The 25,531-nt window shown below is 46.6% G+C and overlaps 1 protein-coding gene across 1 annotated transcript in view; it reads left to right on the top strand.

Annotated features, from left to right (window-relative positions):
- The first annotated feature begins 17,118 nt into the window (after positions 1-17,118).
- The window catches only part of PRICKLE2 (prickle planar cell polarity protein 2), a 396,885-nt gene continuing 388,472 nt past the window's right edge, over positions 17,119-25,531 (top strand). The window contains exon 1 of the mRNA XM_040359177.1: positions 17,119-17,274. Within this exon, the coding sequence (XP_040215111.1) occupies positions 17,233-17,274 (42 nt within the window). The 5' untranslated portion in view covers positions 17,119-17,232. The remainder of the gene's footprint in view (positions 17,275-25,531) is intronic.

Genomic DNA, 25,531 nt, shown 5'->3' with positions numbered 1-25,531 from the left:
TGTCTGCTCTGCACAAGCAGCCCACTCTACTCTATGGGCCGTCCGATCCCCCAGACGAAAAGGGACAAATCCCATTCAGTTTTTGTTTTTTTTAGCAGTTCGGATTGGAGGTAGGCGGATGTAAGCGTACACACGTCTACCATAGAGATGAATGGAGGGTCCAATTGGGTCAGCCTGAAAAACAGACAGGCAGACCCGATCAGACCGATTATGTCATAGGGACCTAATGCCGCGTACACACACGATCGGGTTTTTGCCCAGCCAAATCACATCGGAATTCCGAAGGAATTCCATCGGAGTAAAATAGAACGCATTTGGTATGACACCACCTGTGACAGGAGACGGCACTATACAGGAAGCATCGTCTCTGCTTTCTACTGCAGCCGCATGCTTCCTCTACCACTGGCTCAATTCTCCACATTGATGCTCTGGAGTGGCGGGTCAGGAACCCCCCCGGTCTGGGCTTGCCGACCCACCATCCCAAAACAGGAGGTCACGGGCCACATCAAAGGGCTCCAGGGCCAGCGTTTGGGCCCCCCTGGCCTGGGCTATGAGGAAGTGGATTGAATGTTGTTGGCTGTCAATCAACCTGGAATACTGGCAGCACCTAGTGGCAAAAAAGTATTAATGCAGAGGGTAGCTCTAATCTAAAAGGTGAGTATTGCAGCAAGTGTGTTTGTTTTTTAATAATCCTGGCCTTTTGAATTTTACATTTTAAAAATTTTTGTTTCTCGTTATTAACCACTTAACCCCCGGACCATATTGCTGGTCAAAGACCAGAGCACTTTTTTGCGATTCGGCACTGCATCGCTTTAACTGACAATTGCGCGGTCGTGCGACGTGGCTCCCAAACAAAATTGGCGTCCTTTTTTCCCCACAAATAGAGCTTTTTTTGGTGGTATTTGATCACCTCTGCGGTTTTAGCTATAAACAAAAATAGAGTGACAATTTTGAAAAAAAAAGAATATTTTTTACATTTTGCTGTAATAAATATCCCCCAAAAAATATTTTTTTTTTCCACAGTTTAGGCCGATACGTATTCTTCTACATATTTTTCGTAAAAAAAAATCGCAATAAGCGTTTATTGATTGGTTTGCGCAAAAGTTATAGCGTTTACAAAATAGGGGGTATTTTTATTAATTTTTTTTTTTACTAGAAAATGGTGGCGATCAGCAATTTTTTTTTCGGTACTGCGACATTATCGCGGACACTTCAGACACTTTTGACACATTTTTGGGACCAGTGGCATTTTTATAGTGATTAGTGCTATAAAAATGCATTGGATTACTATAAAAATGCCACTGGCAGTGAAGGGGTTAACACTAGGGGGCGGGGAAGGGGTTAAGTATGTTCCCTGGGTGTGTTCTAACTGTAGGGGGGGTGGACTGACATGGGGAAATGACTGATCGCTGTTCATACATTGTATGAACAGAAGATCAGCATTTCTTTCCCTGACCGGACCGGGAGCTGTGTGTTTACACACACAGCTCCCGGTCCTCGCTCTGTAACGAGCGATCGCGTGTGCGCGGCGGCGGTCCCGCCCGCCAGGCACACGCACAGGAGTCGGGGGCTGCGCGAGAGCCGACGTATAGCTAAGGGCTCTCGCGCAGGGGAGCCTACCTGCCGCCGTAAAACGACGGAGGCTGGTCGGCAACCAGTTAAAAAGCTTGCACTTTAAAAAAATAAGCTAATTTTATAGTTATATACTATTTAGTATATAGCATATAGTGTATAGTTCATCAGGTTGAAAAAAGACACATCTAGTACAACCAATAAAAGAGAGAGAAAAAAAAATGGGCAGCCCTGTAGACACGATCGGTTTGTCCGATGAAAACAGACTGTTTTCATCAGACAAACCGATCGTGTGTGGGCCCCATCGGTCTTTTTTCCATCGGTGTTAAAAAATAGAACATGTTTTAAAATTTTCCTATGGATAAAAAACAGATAGAAAAATCTGATCGTCTGATATAAGCAGAATCAAGTCGACGCATGCTCGGAAGCATTGAACTTCATTTTTTTCGGCTCGTCCTACTGTTTTATGTCACCGCGTTTTGGCACGGTCGGAATTTAGTCTGATAGGGCCAGATTCTCGTAGAATGGCATATCTATGCGGCGGCGTAACGTATCCGATTTACGTTACGCCGCCTCAAGTTTTTCAGGCAAGTGCTTTATTCACAAAGCACTTGCCTGTAAAGTTGCGGCGGCGTAGCGTAAATCACGCGGCGGAATTCAAATTTGGCGGGTAGGGGGCGTGTATCATTTAAATGAAGCGCCGTCCGTAAAATATCCCAGTGTGCATTGCTCCAAATTACGTCGCAAGGACGTCATTGGTTTCGACGTGAACGTAAATGACGTCCAGCCCCATTCACGGACGACTTACGCAAACGACCTAACTTTTCAAAATTTAGACGCGGAAGTGACGGCCATACTTAACATTGGCTGCGCCTCATATAGCAGGGGCAACTTTACGCCGGGAAAAGCCTAACGTAAACATCGTAACTTTACTGCGTCGGCCGCGCGTACGTTTGGGAATTCGCGTATCTAGCCAATTTGCATACTCGACGTGGAAATCGACGAAAGCGCCACCTAGCGGGCAAAAAAAAATTGCAGTTACGATCCGACGGCCTGTCGGATCTAATGGTTATCTATTCGTAACTGATTCTAAGAATCAGTCGCATAGATACGACGGGCCAGATTAGGACTTACGACGGCGTACATGGCGCTGCGCCGTCGTAAATCCTTTGAGAATCTGGGCCATAGTGTGTATGCAAGACTGATGAAAGTCAGCTTCATCGGATTAGATTCCATCAGAAATCCGATCGTGTGTACAGGGCTCAAGGGTTCTCCAGCAGCCATATGGTAAGAATTCAGAGAAATGCTTCATTGTTTCAAAAGTATATAAAAAAAAACTGTGAAAAACTGTTCCTAAGAGCTAATACTGCTTAGCTACGCGTTCTGACAGCTTCTAATAAATATTTATAATAACCATTAGGCACTGGAAGCACGGTGGCATTTTATGTTAAGTATCCTAATTTGGCAAATGATCGTCAAAATCCCTCAGGCAAAAAAAAAAAGGAAGTCAGATTGAACGATAGACAACATTTCGGAGTTATTCCTCCAACTTTCATATTAGCAAATCATTGTATGCCAAGTGGAAGCAGATATCAATATTATATGCAGTTTTTCTCACTATCTTCTTGTGTCTCTCTGGGAAAATAAATTAGGAATAATGGGTCATTTTTAGAACAGTTGTGAGGAGTTGTCTCAAAGCTGAACTCAAACAGCTAAATCCATCGGGCCTGATTCAGATAGCCTTTACGCCGGCGTATCTATTGATACGCCGCGTAAGCGCTACGAAGCGCCAGGGTATATTCTTTCTGTATTCAGAAAGCTAGATACGCCAGAATTTCCCTGAGATCCGACCGGCGTAAGTGTCTTACACCGTCGTATCTTAGGCTGCATATTTACGCTGGCCGCTAGGTGGCGCTTCCGTATATATTTCCGCGAGGAATATGCAAATTAAGTAGTTACTCCAATTCAGAAACGTACGTCCGCCCGGCGCATTTTGTCATGTCGTTTACGTAGAATGGCGTAACTTAGGGCGGGCGTAACGTATCTCATTTACGTTACGCCGCCGCAAGTTTTTCAGGCAAGTGCTTTATTCACAAAGAACTTGCCTGTAAAGTTGCGGCTGCGTAGCGTAAATCACCCGGCGCAAGCCGGCCTAATTCAAATTAGGCGGATGGGGGCGTGTAGCATTTAAATTAAGCGCATGCGCCGTCCGTAAAATATCCCAGTGTGCATTGCTCCAAAGTGCGCTGCAAGGACGTATTGGTTTCAACGTGAACGTAAATTACGTCCAGCCCCATTTACGCACGACCTACGCAAACAACGTAAACATTTCAAAATTCGATGCAGGAAGGACGTCCATACTTAACATTGGCTAGAACAGCTTTTTGTTCGACTAACTTTATGCCGGAAAAAGCCTTACGTAAAAAAATGCGCCGGGGGCACGTACGTTTCTGAATCGGCGTATCTAGCTCATTTGCATATTCTACGCGGAAATCAACGGAAGCGCCACCTAGCGGCCAGCGTAAATATGCACCCTAAGATACGACGGCGTAGGAGACTTACGCCGCTCGTATCTTAGCCTAATTTAAGCATATCTGGTTTCCAGAATACGCTTAAATTTACGACGGCGTAGATTCAGAGTTACGACGGCGTATCTATTGATACGCCAGCGTAAACGTCTCTGAATCTAGCTATTATAGCCAGATTCAGATAGACTGGCTTAATTTTGAGGCGGCGTAGCGTATCGCATATACGCTACGCCGCCGTAAGTCAGAGAGGCAAGTGCTGTATTCACAAAGCACTTGCCTCCTAAGTTACGGCGGCGTAGCGTAAATGGGTCGGCGTAAGCGCGCCTAATTCAAATGATGAACAGGGGGGCGTGTTTTATGTTAATAACTAGTGACCCGACGTGATTGACGTTTTTAACGAATGGCGCATGTGCCGTTCGTGGACATATCCCAGTGTGCATTGCTCCAAAGTACGCCGCAAGGACGTATTGGTTTCGACGTGAACGTAAATTACGTCCAGCCCCATTCACGGACGACTTGCAACGTAAAAATTTCAAAATTTGACACGGGAACGATGTCCATACTTAACATTGGCTAGGCCAGTTTTTGTTCGACTAACTTTACGCCGGAAAAAGCCTTACGTAAACAACATAAAAAAAATGCGCCGGGCGCACATACGTTTCTGAATCGGCGTATCTAGCTCATTTACATATTCTACGCGAAATCATCGGAAGGGTCACCTAGCGGCCAGCGTAAATATGCACCCTAAGATACGACGATGTAGGAGACTTACGCCGCTCGTATCTTAGCCTAATTTAAGCGTATCTGGTTTCCAGAATACGCTTAAATTTACGACGGCGTAGATTTAGAGTTACAATGGCGTAACGTCTCTGAATCTAGCTATTATTCTGTAAGGTTCAGTATTGACTTGGCCCACCCTTTGCAGCTATAACAGCTTCAACTCTTCTGGGAAGCTGTCCACAAGGTTTAGGAGTGTGTCTATGGGAATGTTTGACCATTCTTCCAGAAGTGCATTTGTGAGGTCAGACACTGATGTTGAACGAGAAGGTCTGGCTCGCAGTCTCTGCTCCAATTCATCCCAAAGGTGTTCTATTGGGTTGAGGTCAGGACTATGTGCAGGCCAGCCAGGTACCTCCACACCAAACTCGCTCATTCATGTCTTTATGGACCATGCTTTGTGCACTGGTTCGCAGTCATATTGGAACAGAAAGGGGCCATCCCCAAACTGTTCCGATGGCAAAAGGGGTGAAGAATGGGCGCTCGCTACTCGCGAGGAAGATGGGGACATTGCGGGCTTCTCCTGCAGGTAGGTGTCACATAATGGGCTACTATGCGATGCACAGTAGCCCATTATGCTTTACCTGTGCAGGGAAACAAAGAGGAAGTAACACTCATCAGGGTTTACTTCCTCTTTAACTGCTTGCCGACAAGCGCACGACTATATACGTCGACAGCATGGCAGGGACAGGCAGAAGGACGTATATATACTTCCCTTTTATGAAGCCGGCATTGTGGGCCCGCGCCAGCCGGGAGCTCCGTGACTCCGACCGCGGGTCCCGCGGACTCGATGTCCACGGGGCATACCCGCGATCGTTTCACGGTGAGGAAGAAGGGGGAAATGCTTATGTAAACAAGCATTTCCCCAGTCTTCCTAGTGACAGGACAGTGTACACAGCTTCCTGTAATCGGAAGCTGTGATCACTGTCGTGTCACGGTAAGCCCATCCCCCCTACAGTTAGAACACATCCCTAGTGCCCCCTCACCCTCCTGTCAAGCCCTGTTCTGAGCCACATTCCTGTCTGAATAATGTGTCCGGGTTTCAGGTGGATTAAAACCTGGACACATGATTCAAAACCCGAACTGTCTGGGTGAATCCCAAACAGGTGGCAACCCTAGGTTAACCCCTTCACTGCCAGTATCATTTTCACAGTAATCAGTGCATTTTTATAGCCCTGACTGCTGTAAAAATGACAATGGTCCCAAAAATTAGTCAAAAGTGTCCGATGTGTCCGCCATTATTTCGCAGTCACGATAAAAATTGCTAGTAAAAAAAAAATATTAATAAAAATGCCATAAAACTACCCCCTATTTTGTAGACGCTATAACTTTTGTGCAAACCGATCAATAAAAGATTATTGCGATTTTTTTACCAAAAATATGTAGAAGAATATGTATAGGACTAAACTGAGGAAAACATTTTTTTTATATATTTTTGGGGATATTTATTATAGCAAAAAGTAAAAAATATTGATTTTTTTTCAAAAATGTTGCTCTATTTTTGTTTATAGTGCAAAAACTAAAAACCGCAGAGGTGATCAAATACCACCAAAAGAAAGCTCTATTTTTGGGAAAAAAAGGACGTCAATTTTGTTTGGAAGCCACGTCGTACGACCGCGCAATTGTCAGTTAAAGCGATGCAGTGCCGAATTGCAAAAAGTGGCCCGGTCATTGACCAGTAAAATGGTCTGGGGCTTAAGTGGTTAAAGTGTATTGTAATTGTACTGTCTGCCCTCAAGTTGTAAAGCTCTGCGTTAACTGTTGGCGGTATATAAATCCTGTATAATAATTATAATAATATTTACCCAGAAAAATGGTGACGTCTTCAATACTTATTTTACCCACTGCATATATTTTAGCCATATGTTATGTCACACTCCTTTTTTGGTATCCCATGATTCCAGATGGCTTGTTACTTCCATCTACTCCCTTAAAAAATGTACTCGATTGGATATTCTCACCATCGTATATTTATAATCGTCATTTAATGTAGATAAATGTAAAGTTATGCACTTGGGGGCTAAGAATATGCATGCATCATACATACTAGGGGGAGTACAACTGGGGGGGTCTGTAGTGGAGAAGGATCTGGGGGTTTTAGTTGATCATAAGCTCAATAATGGCATGCAATGCCAAGCTGCGGTTTCCAAAGCGAGCAAAGTCCTTTCTTGTATTAAGAGAGGTATGGACTCCAGAGACAGAGATATAATTTTGCCCCTGTACAAATCATTAGTAAGACCTCATCTGGAATATGCAGTTCAGTTTTGGGCACCAGTTCTCAAAAAGGATATAGGAGAACTGGAGAAAGTGCAGAGAAGAGCAACCAAACTGATAAGAGGCATGGAGGAGCTCAGCTATGAGGAAAGATTAGAGGAACTGAATTTATTCACTCTTGAGAAGAGGAGAATACGGGGGGATATGATCAACATGTACAAATATATAAGAGGTCCATACAGTGAACTTGGTGTTGAGTTATTCACTTTACGGTCAACACTGAGGACAAGGGGGCACTCTTTACGTCTAGAGGAAAAGAGATTTCACCTCCAAATACGGAAAGGTTTTTTCACAGTAAGAGCTGTGAAAATGTGGAACAGACTCCCTCCAGAGGTGGTTCTGGCCAGCTCAGTAGATTGCTTTAAGAAAGGCCTGGATTATTTCCTAAATGTACATAATATAACTGAGTACTAAGATTTGTAGGTAAAGTTGATCCGGGGTAAATCCGATTGCCTCTCGGGGGATCAGGAAGGAATTTTTTCCCCTGCTGTAGCAAATTGGATCATGCTCTGCTGGGGTTTTTTGCCTTCCTCTGGATCAACTGTGGGTATGGAGTTGGGTGTATAGGATTTTACTGTGTTTTTTATTTTGTTTTTTTATTTTTTGTGGTTGAACTGGATGGACTTGTGTCTTTTTTCAACCTGACTAACTATGTAACTATGTATCTTGGCAGTCTCAGTCTGGGGGCCTTCCGGTTAGGGGGGTTGCTCACCCTTGGTGCCCCTATACCCGCCCAGGGTGCTTTTGGACCTTATTTGACTAGCTGTGATCATTGGTAATCTACTGTTCTCTTGTAAATTGGTAAATTGGTAAATTACAGTTCTCAATGTGGAAATAGTTTTGGATGAATGCTGGCATATTCTACAACAGCATCTGCTCCTTCAAAATAAAAAACAAAACTAAAACAAAAACAGCTATATCTGTCTAAAAATATATAAAATCATTTTAGCACACTATTGCATGACCAGGTAACTTTCAGCCAAACTATCAACACACTGAAAACAGAAAAAAATGGCCAGGTAATGAAGGGGCTTCCTGAATAGCACTGGCTACAGTATTCACTGACACACTTTTCTTTGCCTAGAGTTGCTCTTAAAAGTTTTTTTTTTTTTAGAAAACAAAGCTCATTAGTTCTTATCAAACCTCTACAAGCTGCACTGTATGCTAATTTGAGAAGTACTTAAAGCAAATGTGTAATTCTCTCCTAAGCACAAAAAAATATTACAAATGTGATAATTAAATCTCACAAATGTATGTAGTCTTTTTGGCAATGGTTTTCCTAAAGCTGCTTCTTGTACGTTACAATCTGCTTGGCTGTGTCTTCGTTCCCGGAATTTATGTCAAGCGATTTTTAGCGCAGAGAAAAATGGGCACTGGTGTTTATCTGCAGCGTGTCACCGTGTTCTTTCAGAGTCCAATTATTTCCATTGTGTCCCATCATTTAGCAGCAACTTGAAAAAGCTCATAGAATTATTATTAATAGGGAAAAAATGTCATTGCATAGCAGGTACAAGATAACGCCGCTGTTCAAATATCAATGCCAACGCTGTTATGGAAACACAGATAAAAAGAAATGCTTACAGGAAAACAATATGTACTGTACAGCCATAAGTATGATCCTTCACAAAACGTATACTTTTGTGGGAGGGAAAAATACACCTTCTCCAGGTTCAAATTATTTGTCAGTTAAGGTGGGCCTTAACCACTTAAGCCCCGGACCATTTTGTTGCTAAATGCCCAGGCCAGGTTTTGCGATTCGGCACTGCCTCGCTGTAACAGACAATTGCGCGGTCGTGCGATGTGGTTTCCAAACAAAATTGGCGTCCTTTTTTTCCCCACAAATAGAGCTTTCTTTTGGTGGTATTTGATCACCTCTGCGGTTTTTATTTTTTGCGCTATAAACAAAAATAGAGTGACAATTTTGAAAAAAATGCAATATTTTTTACTTTTTGCTATAACTAATATACCCCAAAAACATATATAAAAAAAATGTTTTCCTCAGTTTAGGCCGATACGTATTTTTCTACCCATTTTTGGTAAAAAAAACCGCAATAAGCGTTTATCGAGTGGTTTGCGCAAAATTTATAGCATTTACAAAATAGGGGATAGTTTTATTGCATTTTTATTAATTATTTTTTTTTTACTACTAATGGCGGTGATCAGCGATTTTTTTCGTGACTGCGACATTATGGCGGACACTTCAGACAATTTTGACACATTTTTGGGACCATTGTCATTTTCACAGCAAAAAATGCATTTAAATTGCATTGTTTATTGTGAAAATGACAGTTGCAGTTTGGGAGTTAACCAACAGGGGGCGCTGTAGGAGTTAGGGTTCACCTAGTGTGTGTTTACAACTGATGGGGGGTGTGGCTGTAGGACTGACGTCATCGATCGAGTCTCCTTATAAAAGGGATCACTCAATCGATGCAGCCGCCACAGTGAAGCACGGGGAAGCCGTGTTTACATACGGCTCTCCCCATTCTTCAGCTCCGGGGAGCGATCGCGATGGGGCGACTATAAACGAATAGCCGCGCCGTCGTCCTGGATCGCTCCCCGTGAGTTACCAACCGCCGCATGTCCCGGGGGGGGGGGGGGTCCCGATCGGACCCCCGACCCGCGGAAAGGCGGGGACGTACATGTACGCCCATATGCCTGTATGTGCCATTCTGTGGACGTACATATACATGCGGCGGGCGTTAACCGGTTAAAGGGGTTGTGAAGGAAAACATTTTTTTCCCTAAGGCTGCATTCACACCTAAGCGACAGCCGCGTTCGCGTGTAGCGGCAGATTTGCCGCGATTACAAATGTTTCAATTTTTTTTTTTTTTTCCTAAAGTATTCCCATTGCTGTCTATGGGAAAACGCGCCTGTCGCGTGAAAAAAAGGGTCCGGGACTTTTTTTCAGGCGACAGGCGTTGCGCGTCTATGAGATGTGAACCATCTCCATAGACAGCAATGGGAATTCTCCCCTCTAGCGACAGAAGCGTCCCGCGTCGGGCGTTTTGTCGCTTAGGTGTGAATGGGGTCTAAATAGCTTCCTTTACCTTAGTGCAGTCCTCCTTCACTTACCTCATTCTTCCATTTTGCTTTTAAATGTCCTTATTTCTTCTGAGAAATCCTCACTTCCTGTTCTTCTGTCTGTAACTCCACACAGTAATGCAAGGCTTTCTCCCTGGTGTGGAGAAAGCCTCTTGAGGGGGAGGGGGCAAGCGGGAGTGTCAGGACGCCCACTAACACACAGCTCCTTTCTCTATCTGCAAAGTAGAGAGTGTCCTGACTTGCCTGCTTGCCCCCTCCCCCCTCAAGAGGCTTTCTCCACACCAGGAAGAAAGCCTTGCATTACTGTGTGGAGTTACAGACAGAAGAACAGGAAGTGAGGATTTCTCAGAAGAAATAAGGACATTTAAAAGCAAAATGGAAGGATGAGGTAAGTGAAGGAGGACTGCACTAAGGTAAAGGAAGCTATTTAGGGAAAATAATTGTACCTTTACAACCCCTTTAAGCCCCATACACACGGTAGGACTTTTTGACAACAAACTTAAAAATGAGCAAGTTTTCAAAAAAAAATCCTACCGCGTGTACGCTCCATCGGACAAACTTTTTCGGTTTTCATCAAAAGTTCGCTCTGCAAACGGACAAACTTTTCGGCAACATAAGTCCTACGGTGTAAAGTCCTATCGTGTGTACAGAAATCCATCGGACTTTTGTCCGAAGTACAAACACGCATGGCCAGAACCAATGTTAAAATCAACCAACGATAGCAGAAGTTGACCAAAGGGTGGCAGTAAAGAGCAGAAAAGAGCAGAAAAAACACGTGATGTTGGGAAAGTTTTGGGAAAGTTTGCAGAAAAGTCCTGCCGTGTGTATGCTATGGGTGCATGTGCCCGACCAACTCCCTTAAAAACAAAAGTCCATGGAAAAGTTTGTTTGAAGTCTGATCATGTGTATGAGGCTTTAGACTGGGTCATGGTGCGCTCATGTACGCTTTGCATATGGTATTCTGTAAGAAAGAATATTAAGTGAAGAGTTATATTTAGAGGTAGAGATGGAGGTTCTCAGATGCCAAGGTGGCCAAATATACACTAAGGCCCAGATTCACCTAGAACTGCGGCGGCGTAACGTATCGTAGATACGTTACACCGCCGCAAGTTTTCATCGCAAGTGCCTGATTCACCAAGCACTTGCATGAAAACTTACGCCGGCGGCCTCCGGCGTAAGCCCGCGTAATTCAAAGGGGCGTGTGCCATTTAAATTAGGCGCGCTCCCGCGCCGGACCTACTGCGCATGCTCTGTTTTGAAATTCCCGCCGTGCTTTGCGCGAAGCGACGTCATTTTTTCGAGCGGCGACGTGCGTAGCGTACTTTCGTATTCCCGGACGTCTTACGCAAGTAAATTTTTTTTTTAAATTTCGACGCGGGAACGACGGCCATACTTTGTACAGCACATACCGTATTTATCGCGGTATAACGCGCTCCCGCATATACCGCGCACCCCTAAAGTGCCCCCGAAATTCCTGTAAAAAAAAATGTTATATTATTGCATTACTTACAGTTTTGGTGTCTTCCCAGCGTCCATCGTCTGGTCCGGCGTCCGTCTGCGGCCTCGATGGTGTCCTCCCGGCTTCTCCAGCGCGCGCCTCACGTCGAGTCCCCGCTTCCCGCGCTCAGTTCGAACGCCTCCGCCGACATATACTGAGTGCAGTACACTTGGGTACATTCTGCAAGGCTCGGCGTCGCTCGCGCTCACGCTCTGTGACGTTTATGCGTGAGCACGAGCGAAGCCGAGCCTGGCCGAATGTACCCGAGTGTACTGCACTCGGTATATGTCGGCGCAGGATTTCAAACTGAGCGCGGGAAGCGGCTATCGGCGTATATCGCGCACCCACGATTTTCCCCTTATTTTAAGGGGAAAATAGTGCGTGATATACACCGATAAATACGGTACGTGGGCTGTGTAGAGTTTTAGAGATACATCTTCTCCGCCGCTTCCGGGTATGGTCTTCGGGACTGGGCGTTCCTATTTGATTGACAGGCTTCCGACGGTCGCATACATCGCGTCACGAGTAGCCGAAAGAAGCCGAACGTCGGTGCGGCTCAATACGGCGCCTGCGCACCGACGTTCGGCTACTTTGGGAAAATCGTGACGCGATGGATGCGACCGTCGGAAGCCTGTCGGAAGACTGTCAATCAAATAGGAACGCCCAGTCCCGCAGCCCATACCCGGAAGCGGCGGAGAAGATCGCTCTCTAAAACGGTAAGTACTGCTTAGATTTTAAAAAAACTGCCCGATTCCCCTTCACAAAATGAGCATCAATCTAAGGTTAAAAATGTACTTTTCGGGTGAACCTCCACTTTAAGCCTCGTACACGCGATCGGATTTTCCGTCAGGAATTGTTTGATGACAGGCTGTTGTCGGAAAATCGGACCGTTTGTATGCTCCATCGGACAATTGTTGTCGGATTTTCCGCGGACAAAAGTTGGATAGCATGCTTTAAAATTTTCCGCCAACAATTGTGAAGTGTGAACAGGGCCTTATTGTTGTGCAATGTGTGAAGGCGCAGTGGGCTCCACCCCCGTTGGTGCCTGTGTGCTCAACAAACATTGCACCTGTGGAGGGTATGCTACTGTGTAAGGAGGACTCTGATGTGAAGGGAGGACTCTGGTGTGAAAGGAGGACTCTGATGGGAAACAAAACTCTGATGTGAAAAAAGGGCTCTGATGTGAAGGGAAGAATTTGGCATGAAATCGGACTCTGATTTGAAGAGGAGGGCTCCGTTGTGAGGGGGGGGGGTCTCTGATATAAATATGGGGCTCTGACGTGAAGGGGGACTCTGATTTAAAGAGGGGGCTCTGATGTGTAAAGGGGACTCTAATTTGAAGGGGGACTCTGATGTGGAGGGAGGCGTTGATGTGAATAGAGAGTTCTGATGTCGAGGGAGGCTTTGATGTGCAAGCCGAGGTCTGATATGAAGAGGGGGGCTTTGAAGTGTAAGAGGGGAATCTGATGTGTAACGGGGGCTCTGATGAGAAGAAGGGGTACTCTGATGTAAAGGGGTGGCCCAGATTTGAAGAGAAGTGTTCTGATGTGAAGAGGGTACTGTGATATAAAGAGGAGGCTCTGATGTTTAAGGGGGACTCTGGTGTTAAGAGGGGACTATGATGTGAAGGGAGTGCTCTGATGTGAAGTGTGGGGGCTCTGATGTGTAAGAGGGGACTCTAATGTGAAGGGGGACTCTGATGTGGAGGGAGGCTTTGATGTAAAAGGAGAGTTCTAATGTGAAGAGGGGGGCTTTGAATTGTAAGAGGGAACCCTGATGTGTAAGGTGGCCTCTGATGAGAACAGGTGGACTCTGATATGAAGAGGGGGGCTCTGTTGTAAAGGAAGGGTTCTGATGTAAAGAGGGGACTCTGATATAAAGAGGGGGGCTCTGATGTGTAAGGGTGACTCTGGTGTTAAGAGGGGACTCTGATGTAAAAGGAGAGTTCTAATGTGAAGAGGGGGCTTTGAAGTGTAAGAGGGGACCCTGAAGTGTAAGGGTGACTCTGATGTGAAGAGGAGGGCTCTGTTGTAAAGGAAGGGTTCTGATTTGTAAAAGGGACTCTGATCTGAAGGAGGGCGGCTCTGATGAGACAAGGCAGGCTCTGATGTGAAGAGGGTGGCTCTGTTGTAAAGGTAGGGTTCTAATGGATAAAGGGGACTTTAATGTGAAGGGGGGCTCTGATATGAAGAAAGGGTCTCTGATGAGAGGAGGTGGGCTCTGGTGTCAAGAGGGGGGCTCTGATTTGAAGAGGGGGCTCTGTTGTAAAAGAAAGGGTTCTGATGTGTAAAGGGGACTCTGATGTGAAGGGGGAGCTCTGATGTGTAAGGGAGGCTCTGATGTAAAGCGGGGGGGGGGGGGGCTCTGATATGAAGAGGGTGGCTCTGATGAGAAGAGGTGGGTTCTGGTGTGAATAGGGGGCTCTGATTTGAAAAGGTAGACTCTGTTGTAAAGGAAGGGTTCTAATGAGTAACAGGGGCTCTGATCTGAAGGGGGGGGGGCTCTGATCTGAAGGGGGGGGCTCCAATGTGTAAAAGGGACTCTTATGTGTAAGGGGGGGGCTCTGATATGAAGAGAGGAGCTCTGGTTTGAAGAGAGTGCTCTGTTGTAAAGGAACAGTTCTGATGTGAGGACTCTGATGTAAAGGGGGGTGCCTGGTGTGTAAGAGGGGCTCTGTTTTGAAGAGGAGGGCTCTGTTGTAAAGGAACGATTCTGGTGTGTAAAGGGGACTCTGGTTTAAAGAAGGGGGAGGGCTCTGATGTGTAATGGGGGCTGTGATTTGAAGAGGGGGGCTCTGATTTGAAGAGGAGGGCTCTGTTGTTGAGGTATTCTGGTGTGTAAGAGGATGATGTGAGGTGGGGGGCTGTGATGTGAAGGGGGGAATCTGATGTGAAGAGGGGGGCAGTTATGTGAAGGGGGGGCTGTGATATAAAGGGGGTACTCTGCTGTTAAGAGGGGCTCTCCGATGTGAAGGGGACTCTAATGGGAAGAGGGGGATTCTAATTTGAAGAGGGGGGATCTGATGTGTAAGGGTTAATGTGATGTGAAAGGGGGACTCTGATGTGATGACAGGACTTGTATAGTTCATTCATTCCCATATAAAAGTAATTTTCTGGGTGAATATCTATAATACATGGTGCGGCCCCCGTAGTGAGAAGTTTGATCTCCGGGGGCTCCAGTGTTCCCCATCCTCAGGTCTTCATATACTTATTCCTTCTTCTTCTATTGGTTGATCTGGGTGACATTTATCCATCCTGTACAGTTCCCTGCCCTCATATTCCCCTCCAGTGTGAATGAGCCCCACAAAGCCTGTGCCTGGGGCACATCGCCCACTCTGCCATCCCTGCAATATGTGACTACAGAGGAGCCCCCCATCCCTGAAATATGTGACTATAGAGGAGCCCCCCATCCCTGCAATATGTGACTATAGAGGAGCCCCCCATCCCTGCAATATGAGACTATAGCGGAGCCCCCCATCCCCGCAATATGTGACTATAGAGGAGCCCCCCCCCCATCCCTGCAATATGTGACTATATAGAGGAGCCCCCCCCATCCCTGCAATATGTGACTATAGCGGAGCCCCCCATCCCTGCAATATGTGACTATAGCGGAGCCCCCCATCCCTGCAATATGTGACTATAGAGGAGCCCCCCATCCCTGCAATATGTGACTATAGCGGAGCCCCCCATCCCCGCAATATGTGACTATAGAGGAGCCCCCCCCCCCCATCCCTGCAATATGTGACTATATAGAGGAGCCCCCCCCATCCCTGCAATATGTGACTATAGCGGAGCCCCCCATCCCTGCAATATGTGACTATAGCGGAGCCCCCCATCCCTGCAATATGTGACTACAGAGGAGCCCCCCATCCCTGCAATATGTGACTATAGAGGAGCCCCCCATCCCTGCAATATGTGACTATATAGAGGAGCCCCCCCCATCCCTGCAATATGTGACTATAGAGGAGCCCCCCATCCCTGCAATATGTGACTATAGAGGAGCCCCCCCCATCCCTGCAATATGAGACTATAGAGGAGCCCCCCATCCCTGCAATATGAGACTATAGAGGAGCCCCCCCCCATCCCTGCAATATGAGACTATAGAGGAGCCCCCCATCCCTGCAATATGAGACTATAGAGGAGCCCCCCCCCATCCCTGCAATATGTGACTATAGCGGAGCCCCCCATCCCTGCAATATGTGACTATAGCGGAGCCCCCCATCCCTGCAATATGTGACTACAGAGGAGCCCCCCATCCCTGCAATATGTGACTATAGAGGAGCCCCCCATCCCTGCAATATGTGACTATATAGAGGAGCCCCCCCCATCCCTGCAATATGTGACTATAGAGGAGCCCCCCATCCCTGCAATATGTGACTATAGAGGAGCCCCCCCCATCCCTGCAATATGAGACTATAGAGGAGCCCCCCCCCATCCCTGCAATATGAGACTATAGAGGAGCCCCCCATTCCTGCAATATGTGACTACAGAGGAGCCCCCTATCCCTGCAATATGTGACTATAGAGGAGCCCCCCCCCATCCCTGCAATATGTGACTATAGAGGAGCCCCCATCCCTGAAATATGTGGCTAAAGAGCCCCCCCCATCCCTGCAATATGTGACTATAGAGGAGCCCCCCATCCCTGCAATAAGTCACTTAATAATGGAGCCCCCCCCCCATCCCTGCAATATGTGACTATATAGAGGAACCCCCCCCCCCCCCCATCCCTGCAATATGTGACTATAGAGGAACCCCCCATCCCTGCAATAAGTCACTATATAAAAGAGGCCCCCCATCCCTGAAATATGTGACTATAGAGGAGCCCCCCCCCCCATCCCTGCAATATGTGACTATAGAGGAGCCCCCTATCCCTGCAATAAGTCACTATAAAAAGGAGCCCCCCATCCCTGAAATATGTGACTATAGAGGAGCCCCCCCTCATCCCTGCAATAAGTCACTATATAAAGGAGCCCCCCCATCCCTGCAATATGTGACTATAGAGGAGCCCCCCATCCCTGAAATATGTGACTATAGAGGAGCCCCCCATCCCTGAAATATGTGACTTTGGAGGAGCCCCCCCATCCCTGAAATATGTGACTATAGAGGAGCCCCCCATCCCTGCAATATGTGACTATATAGAGAAGCCCCCCCCCCCAATCCCTGCAATATGTGACCATATAGAGGAGCCCCCCATCCCTGCAATATGTGACCATATAGAGGAGCCCCCCCCCATCCCTGCAATATGTGACTATAGAGCCCCCCCTTTCCTGAAATATGTGACTATAGAGCCCCCCCACGTCATACAATGAGTTCTCCATCCTCCCACTCCTCTCCAGCAGAGCAGTGACGTCACTCGCCATACATAGAGGGATCTCTCAGGTCTCCCCGCCCCTCCTGTCCTGGGTGGGCGGAGTTACCAGACACGGAGAAGCCGAAGTCGGACTGATTGATCGAGCAGCAGAGAGAGCGGAGCCCGGGCAGGCAGCGGTGACCCCGGACATCAGAGAGAGAGAGAGGTGTCACTTCTTCTCCCAGCCTGGAAATGTTCAGCAGGAGCCCCTGGAGGAGACATTCCGGCAGATCAGTAAGTACAGAGCACTGCATGCAAACTTCTCCCCTGCAGCTGCTGCACAACCTCTTAGGGAAGGAGGAAGGACTACTAGACAGATCTGTCCTGTATTATGTGTTTTGTGTGCCTGGAAATTCCTATTAATGATTGATTTCCATGGGCAGTGGGAGTACAAGTCCCAGCAGTCCTAGTCCTAGCTCCCAGATCTTCAGGAAAATGACGGGAAATGTTCCCGGAGGATCTGTCCTTGCCAACCGTTCCCAACTCCTACACCGTCCTTCTGTTCCATTCTTCATCCCGGAACGTACATAGATCTACAAGGAAAAGTGGGGACACCTGTGGCTGTGTGCGCGCTGTGCGTCCCGTCCTGGCGTTTTCCTGCGTTTAGGGGGCACAGGTGCAGCGTCCGACCCCAGAAGTCTATGAGAGGCTGAAATACGATGCGGCTGGACCGAGTAGCACTTTAGGTTCATGTGCGTCCCGGGATGTATGCTGGAACACGGGTATTCTGACATGCGTCCCTGAATGCGTAGGGACCTAATCGCAAGTATCCAGCCGCAAGCATATTTCCACCTGTCATAGACTTCCAGCGTCGGATGATACACCTGTGCCCCCGAACGCATTAAAAACGCCAGGATTTGACACACAGAGGCTAAACAGCTCGGGGTAGATTCAGAAAGAAGTCTATTGATACGCCGCGTAACTTCTAGGTTGCTCCGGCGTATTTTTTTTTTTTTGTATTCAGAAAGCAAGATACGCCGGAATTTGGCTAAGATCCGACTGGCGTAAGTGTCTTACGCCGTCGTATCTTAGTTGCATATTTACACTGGCCGCTAGGTGGCGCTTCCGTCGATTTACGCGAGGAATATGCAAATTGGGTAGATACGCCGATTCAGAAACGTACGTCCGCCCGGCGCATTTTTTTACGTCGTTTACGTTAGGCTTTTTCCAGCGTAAAGTTACCCCTGCTATATGAGGCGTATCCTATGTTAAGTATGGACGTCAGGCCAGCGTCAAATTTTCCATCGATTGCGTAAGTCGTTCGCGAATAGGGCTGTGCGTAATTTACGTTCACGTCGAAAGCATTGGCAATTTGAGGCGTAATTTCGAGCATGCGCACTGGGATTCTTTCACGGACGGCGCATGCGCCGTTTGTAAAAAACGTCAAATACGTGGAGTCACAATTAATTTGGATAAAACACGCCCACATCATCCACATTTGAATTAGGCGGGCTTACGCCGGACCACATACGCTACGCCGCCGTAACTTAGGGCGCAAGTTCTTTATGAATACGGAACTTGCGCCCTATGTTACGGCGGCGTAACGTATCTGAGATACGTTACGCCCGCCGATAGATACACAATTGGATCTGAATCAGGGCCCTCATGTGTATGGCCATAGCCCGGGTTCATATTATAGCAGGTCCAGGAACGCATGTAAATCACACGTGGCCACGCAGGGTGTGCCATTATTCTTAAGCTTCAGATCGCACAGAAAGCGCACTGCGTTCCTGCTCAATTCACGTGCGATTCAGTGCGGTGCAATCTAAGCCCATCCATTTTAAATAGGCTCAAATCGCACGAAAGTAGTGCATGCGCCAATTTTAGAAATACACTGTGAAACAAATCGCATGGTCATTCTGTACCATGCGATCCAGTGAAGGTAAACACACTGGGGCAGATTCAGATAGATCAGCGGATCTATCTTATTTACGATCCGCCAGCGCAAGTTTTTGAGGCAAGTGCTGTATTCAGAAAGCACTTGCCTCGAAAGTTGCGCTGGTGGATCGTAAATCCCCCGGCGGAATTCAAATTCCGCGGCTAGGGGGAGTGTAGTATTTAAATCAGGCGCGTCCCCGCGCGGATTTAAATGCGCATGCGCCGCCGGCTAAATTTCCCAGCGTGCATTGCTCCAAATGACGTCGCTAGGACGTCAGTGGTTTCGGCGTGAACATAAATTACGTCCATCTGTATTCGCGAACGACTTACGCAAACGACGTAAAAATTCAAAACTCGGCGCGGGAACGACGGCAATACTTAACATAGGATACGCCGCATATAGCAGGGGTAACTATACGCCGGAAAAAGCCGAACGCAAACGACGTAAAAAAAAAGCGACGGGCGGGCGTTTGTTTCTGAATCGGCGGATCTCCTCATTTGCATATTCGTCGCGAGTAAAACACGAAACGCCACCTAGCGGCCAGCGGAAGATTGCAGCCTTATGCTGCGTACACACCATCACTTTATGTGATGAAAAAAAAATATTTAAATGACCGTGTGTGGGGGAAAACGTTGTTTTATGTCTTGTGAAAAATGAAAAAAAAAAAATTGAAGCATGCTTCAATTTTATGTGTCGTTTTTCAAAACGTCGTTTTTTGTGTCAGAGAAATTGACCGTGTGTAGCAAAAAACGACGTTTAAAACAATGTTTTTAAACCCGCGCATGCCCAGAAGCGAGCTTCAATGGAAAAACGTGGTGGAACGTAACCTCGCTTTGCTAGAGCATTGTGAGAAAAACGATGGTGTGTAGGCAACTTCGTCTTTGAAAATTGAAGTTTCAAAAACTTTGTTTTTTACTTCACAGAAAACGTCGTTTTTTTCCATCGCATAAAGTAATGGTGTGTATGCGGCATAAGATCCGACGGTGTAAATCACTTACACCTGGCGGATCTTAGGGAGATCTATGCGTAACTGATTCTATGAATCAGGCGCATAGATACGACGGCCGGACTCAGAGATACGACGGCGTATCAGGAGATACGCCGTCGTATCTCTTTCTGAATCTGCCCCATTGCGTTTAAGACCTGCATTTGTGGTGTCGTTAACATTGCACTGACACCCACTGCAGATTACAAGGGCAATGCGATTTCAGTGCGTTTTGAGAAACGCGCACAGATCAAAGGTTTCCCGCACCGCTTTCTAGTGTGAACCTGGACTTAGGGCACCAACGCGCATCCTGAAAACACAGCAAGTTTTCAGGTGTTTGAGCAAAAATCGCACTTTAGGGCACCAACGCACATCCGAAAACACAGCAAGTTTTCAGGTGTTTGTGCAAAAATCGCACTTTAGGGCAGAAACGCGCATCCCGAAAACACAGCAAGTTCGCAGGTGTTTGAGCAAAAATCGCACTTTAGGGCACCAACGCAAATCCGAAAACACAGCAAGTTTTCAGGTGTTTGAGCAAAAATCGCACAGCATTGCTCGAATGTAGTGCATGCGCCAATTTTAGAAACGCACTGCTACCAAATTGCACGGTCGTTTTGTACCATGCGTGTCAGTGAAGGCAAACACAACGTGTTTGACCTTTTGGGGTGTCGTTAACATTGAACTGACACCCACTGCAGATCACAAGGGCTGTGTGTTGGGAAATGCACACAGATCGGGAGTTTTCCCGCACTGCTTTCTAATGTGATCCGGGGCTTAGGGCACCAACATGCATCGGAAAACGCAAACGTTTTTGGGTGTAGTAAACCACATGGTGCTAAAGCATCCTGTGGTTCCATGCAGTTGCGTTTTTAAAAAGGGACCTGGACCTTTTTCCTGCGATTTCCACAGGTAAACGCAAGCATGCAGCACGCAGGAACCTTGCCTTATATTGTCTGGTGAAGGTGTGGGGACCCAAGAAATCAATCACATACAGTGGCGTCGCTAGGGGGTGGCTATTGGGGCTATAGATTAATTAAATTTGGGGATAGTGGCGCTGCTTGTGTTTATGTTTGAGTATCCACAAGATGTCCTATATTATAAGGTGTTGTTATAAGGCGATGTTATATTTGTAGGGGAGCTTCAATTACTAGGAGAGACCAATGAAAGTGGGTCTCCTAGACCTTATTATCGTTTATCCAAACGACCAGGTGCTACCCTCTATTATTGCTTATAATCCACACTGGTGTCCCAATGATCCGTTGGTTCTTCCAGTGAAATTAGTGCGTGTACTTCAGAGGGAGTGTGAAACCAGCCAGTAAGTTTAAATTATAATTCTGGTAATGTCCTGTGTGCTAGGTATCGCAAGTGCTTTTAAAATATAGCCTTGAAGTGATAGTATGTGCAATATATGCTCAATTCCAATATTTCGTGATATCCAAATAAAGTATATGAAACACAAAAGATATGTATAGAGTGTCCCCCAGGGCACTGTAAGTGAAAATTGAAAATTTTTTTGAAAATTTTTTCCACCCTATGGTGGCTAAATAAATATTGAAATGTGTCTACCAAATAATATGTGTATAGTTGGTGCCTAATTCCAGGGCACTGTGCAGGCAGGTAATAAAGATTGTATAGTGAACTTTCGTATGGGTCGCTTCTGCCAAGTAGTGAAAAAAAAAACAATATATATATATATATATATGTGAAGAAAAAATAATAAAAATATTGCCAAAAAGTACAATGCTGTTCGGTTAAGACCACCCACAAGAAGTATCAATCCTGATACAAGGATTAAGGCTGCATTCACACCTAAGCGACAGCCGCGTACGCGTGTAGCGGCAGATTTGCCGCGATTACAAATGTTTCTTTTTTTTTTTTTTTTTTTCTAAAGTATTCCCATTGCTGTCTATGGGAAAACGCGCGTGTCGCTTGAAAAAAAGGGTCCGGGACTTTTTTTCAGGCGACAGGCGTTGCGCGTCTATGAGATGTGAACCATCTCCATAGACGGCAATGGGAATTCTCACCTCTAGCGACAGAAGCGTCCCGCGTCGGGCGTTTTGTCGCTTAGGTGTGAATGGGGTCTAAATGCAAAGCGACAATTGTTACATAAAATGGAATAAACAAATATAGATGATTATATAAACTAACTGTGGTTATTTGAAAACACAGTCCCAATAAAAAGTGAACATGTGAGAAATGAAGTGGAGTGACCAAGTTCACATGTACAAAAAATCACAAATTAATGAGCATAGACACCCCACTGTGGGTGTAAACAGAAATGTTGCTAGAAAAACCTCTTAATTGATTAAGATCTCAAAGACCAAACAATAGTTCAGTTTGGAAACAATGTAACACTGGTATTAAAAGTGCATGATTGGAAAAACAAAATAGTAGTGACTTCTTGTGATTATCTTCTTAGTTGATTTTAACGTGACTTTTGTGTTCCCCCTGTTGGGTCCCCACTCACCGAATGTTGGCACCCCTAGGGGCAAAAGGCAATGGTGGTGGTACCTCGATAGTTGTTGTTGTGCTGGTGTATAAAACGGCAGAACAATGCTTTATCGCCTCTCCAGAGGGGGAGGAAAGGAAATCCAAGCAGCTTCCAGGTGTCCAAAGGATAATGATTAAAGGAGAAAAAAAGAAAAAATCCACATAGCGTGACACTGCGTTTGTAAAAGAAAAAGACCATTCGTCTTTATTTAAAAAAATTATAAATTGGTGGTATAACAAACTGATCAACAATCCCAAATCCCCGTGGGATATATGTACAGGTATGCTATTTTAGGCAACCACTTCCATGGAATAAAAAGGGTTTTTTTGAAGATCAGAAGACCAGTCAAAAAAGGACTTTGCAAAAAAATATAATATAAAAAAAGGTAAAATATAAAATAGAGGCACAGTAAGCCCTGTTAGCTGCTCCTACTCTCGAGCTAACCAGCGAAGCCTGTGCCAAACGGAGCCGCCGCGCAACAAGCAAAGAGCGTCCGTGGTTTCCCTTGTCAGGCGAATCGCGGCTCGGAGGACAGCGATGCAGTCAGCTGATGGGCCGTGCGTACGTGTGTGCTTGCGTCAATGGTCACCTAATTGGGGCTATAGCCCAGAGTCTCTTGCCGCAGGGTCCCTGCCTAACCAGCGGTGGGTGGGCCGGCTGCATGAGAGAGGCGGATGAGAGGAGAGAAGCGAGCAGAGATGACATCACTGCTCCCCCCCCCCCCTCACAGCCAGTCCTCTTCAAAAAGGTTGGTGACCGCTGCTATGGGCGTCGGAGCCTGGGCGCATATTTACTCTGGCCGCAATGGGCGCTCCCATTGATTTACGCGTCGAATATGCAAATGCCCGAGATACGCCGATTCACAAACGTACTTGCGCCCGTCGCTGTAATCTATGCCGTTTCAGTCCGGCGTAAAGTTATTCCACCTATAGGAGGCACATCCCATGCAAAGGTATGGACGACGGAACAGCCGTCGTATTTTACTTCGTTAACGTAGGACTACGTGAACAGGGATGGGCGTAGGTTACGTTCAGTGATTCGACGTATCTTAGGCGTTAGGTCCGACGTGATTCTGAGCATGCGCACTGGGAAGCGCCAACGGGACAGCGCATGCACCGTTCGTGCAGGCCATTAATTTGCATGGGGTCACAGTTCATTTAAATGGATCACGCCCACTTCCTTCCTACTTTGAATTAGGTGGGCTTACGCCGGCCAATTTACGTTACGCCGGCGCAACGTTGGGGGAGAGTGCTTTGTGAATACTGTTCTTGCCTGAGATGCGCTACACCGGAACAAAGATGCGCCGATCTACGTGAATCTGGCTAAATCTGTTCTCGAGTGCCTCCGGCGCCCCCGCCCCTCAGGCCGCATGCGGTACTGCATAGACAAGCAGTGGCTGTGGAACGGATTATCTGAGTTTCCATTATTTCCTATGGGGAAACTCGCTTTGATATACGAGTGCCTTGGATTACAAGTGTTCTTCTGGAACAAATTATGTTCGTGATCCAAGGTGTTACTGTACATTCCCACTGTTCTCAGCTGTATAAGAACTGGGGGAGGAGAAACAGCATTGCAACAGAGCAGGTAAGTATAACATGTTTGTTATTTTTATAGAAAAAAAAATGAGTCTTTACAATCACTTGAAGTTACACTCTGCAGATCTCAGCGAGGAGAGCTCTGAGAGCTGATTGGAGGAAAGGGACACACCCCCCCCCTTCACACAGCCCACAGGAGCAGAGCTGAGGCAATTAGCTGGAGCTCCTTCCCCTGTCACCTTTTTTCTCTTGGTGTCAGGAAAACTTCTTAGAAGTGATTTATGCTGATAGCAGAGGAACAAAGCAACAGACTGAAATGACACTAAAGAATCATACACACGGTCGGATTTCCATCGGACAAATCCGTGGAATTTTGTGCGAAGGGCATTGGCCGTGAACTTGGTATGCCTACGGACGGCAAAACATTCTCAGCCAACAAATACGAAACGATGTGGTTTTTCAGCTCTTTAGCGCCACCCTTTGGGCAACTTCTGCTAATGTTGTGCTATGGTTAGAATTCCTTGTGATCATGCATGTTTGTACTTTGGATTTTTTTCCGACAGACTTCTGTCGGATAATCCGACGGCACGCATTTGTTGTTGGAAAATTTGAAAGCATGCTAGCCAACATTTGTTGTGGGAAATTCCGACAACAATTATCCGATGGAGCGTACAGACGGTCGGATTATCCGACAAAAATCATTGCCGTTTTTTTCACCTTTACAACCCCTTCAAATAACACCTAAAATTGCGGGGTGGTTCTGCCGCGATTGCATCGTATGGCTTGTCGCCCCCAAAAAAAGGGCCTGCTTTTGGGTGACATCTTTCACGCGATGCGGTTGCTGAGATCGCAGCGCAATTTATCACGCAACAATCGCGGCAGAACCGCTCCGCGATTTTAGGTGCCACTCCAATGTGCTTTCTGCGATTTGTCATTCACACCTTGGCGCTTTAAAAACGCGGATAGAATCGTGGCAAATCTGCCCACGATTTAAAAAGCTAAGGCTGCATTCACACCTTAGCGTCAGTCGTTCGGTCGTTTTTTCCGGCGTTTTGTCGCGCGTATTCATGCTCATTTGCGCGTTTGCATACAGCGTCGTCCGACGTTTTTGTACTTCAACGTTTTTTATTTTAGCCAATAGGAAAAATTATCATCTTTTCATCACTTGTTGCTATGTTGGTAGATTTGTTTTATCTTCTGCCTGGGTGAAATGTTCTATTGATTAAAGCGACGAAACGCCCGTAGCAAACGCTCGTTGTCGCGCTAGTCGCTTGAATTGAGCGTTTCCATTACTTTCTATGGGAAATGGAAATGCTGAGCCCCCGTTCACACCTAGGCGTATATACGCCTGTAGTGCGACGCCGCAGCCGCCCCTGAGACGCTGGAGGGATGATTTCACATTGCCCTCTATGGAGATGGTTCACATCTCCACGCTGAACGCCGAACGCCATACGCCTGCTGCCTGAAACCAAGTCCCGGACCTTTTTTTCAGGCGGCTTTCGGCGTTCGGCATAGGAGATGTGAACCATCTCCATAGAGGGGGTAAGGCTGCAATTTACAATCGCGGCGTTTTGTCGTCGCAAATCGCGGTACAAAACACC

This window comes from Rana temporaria, chromosome 7, assembly GCF_905171775.1.
Source record: "Rana temporaria chromosome 7, aRanTem1.1, whole genome shotgun sequence".
NCBI classification, from domain to species: Eukaryota; Metazoa; Chordata; class Amphibia; order Anura; family Ranidae; genus Rana; species Rana temporaria.
Note: the sequence above shows the minus strand (reverse complement) of the source record. Positions and strands in the feature narration are given on the sequence as shown.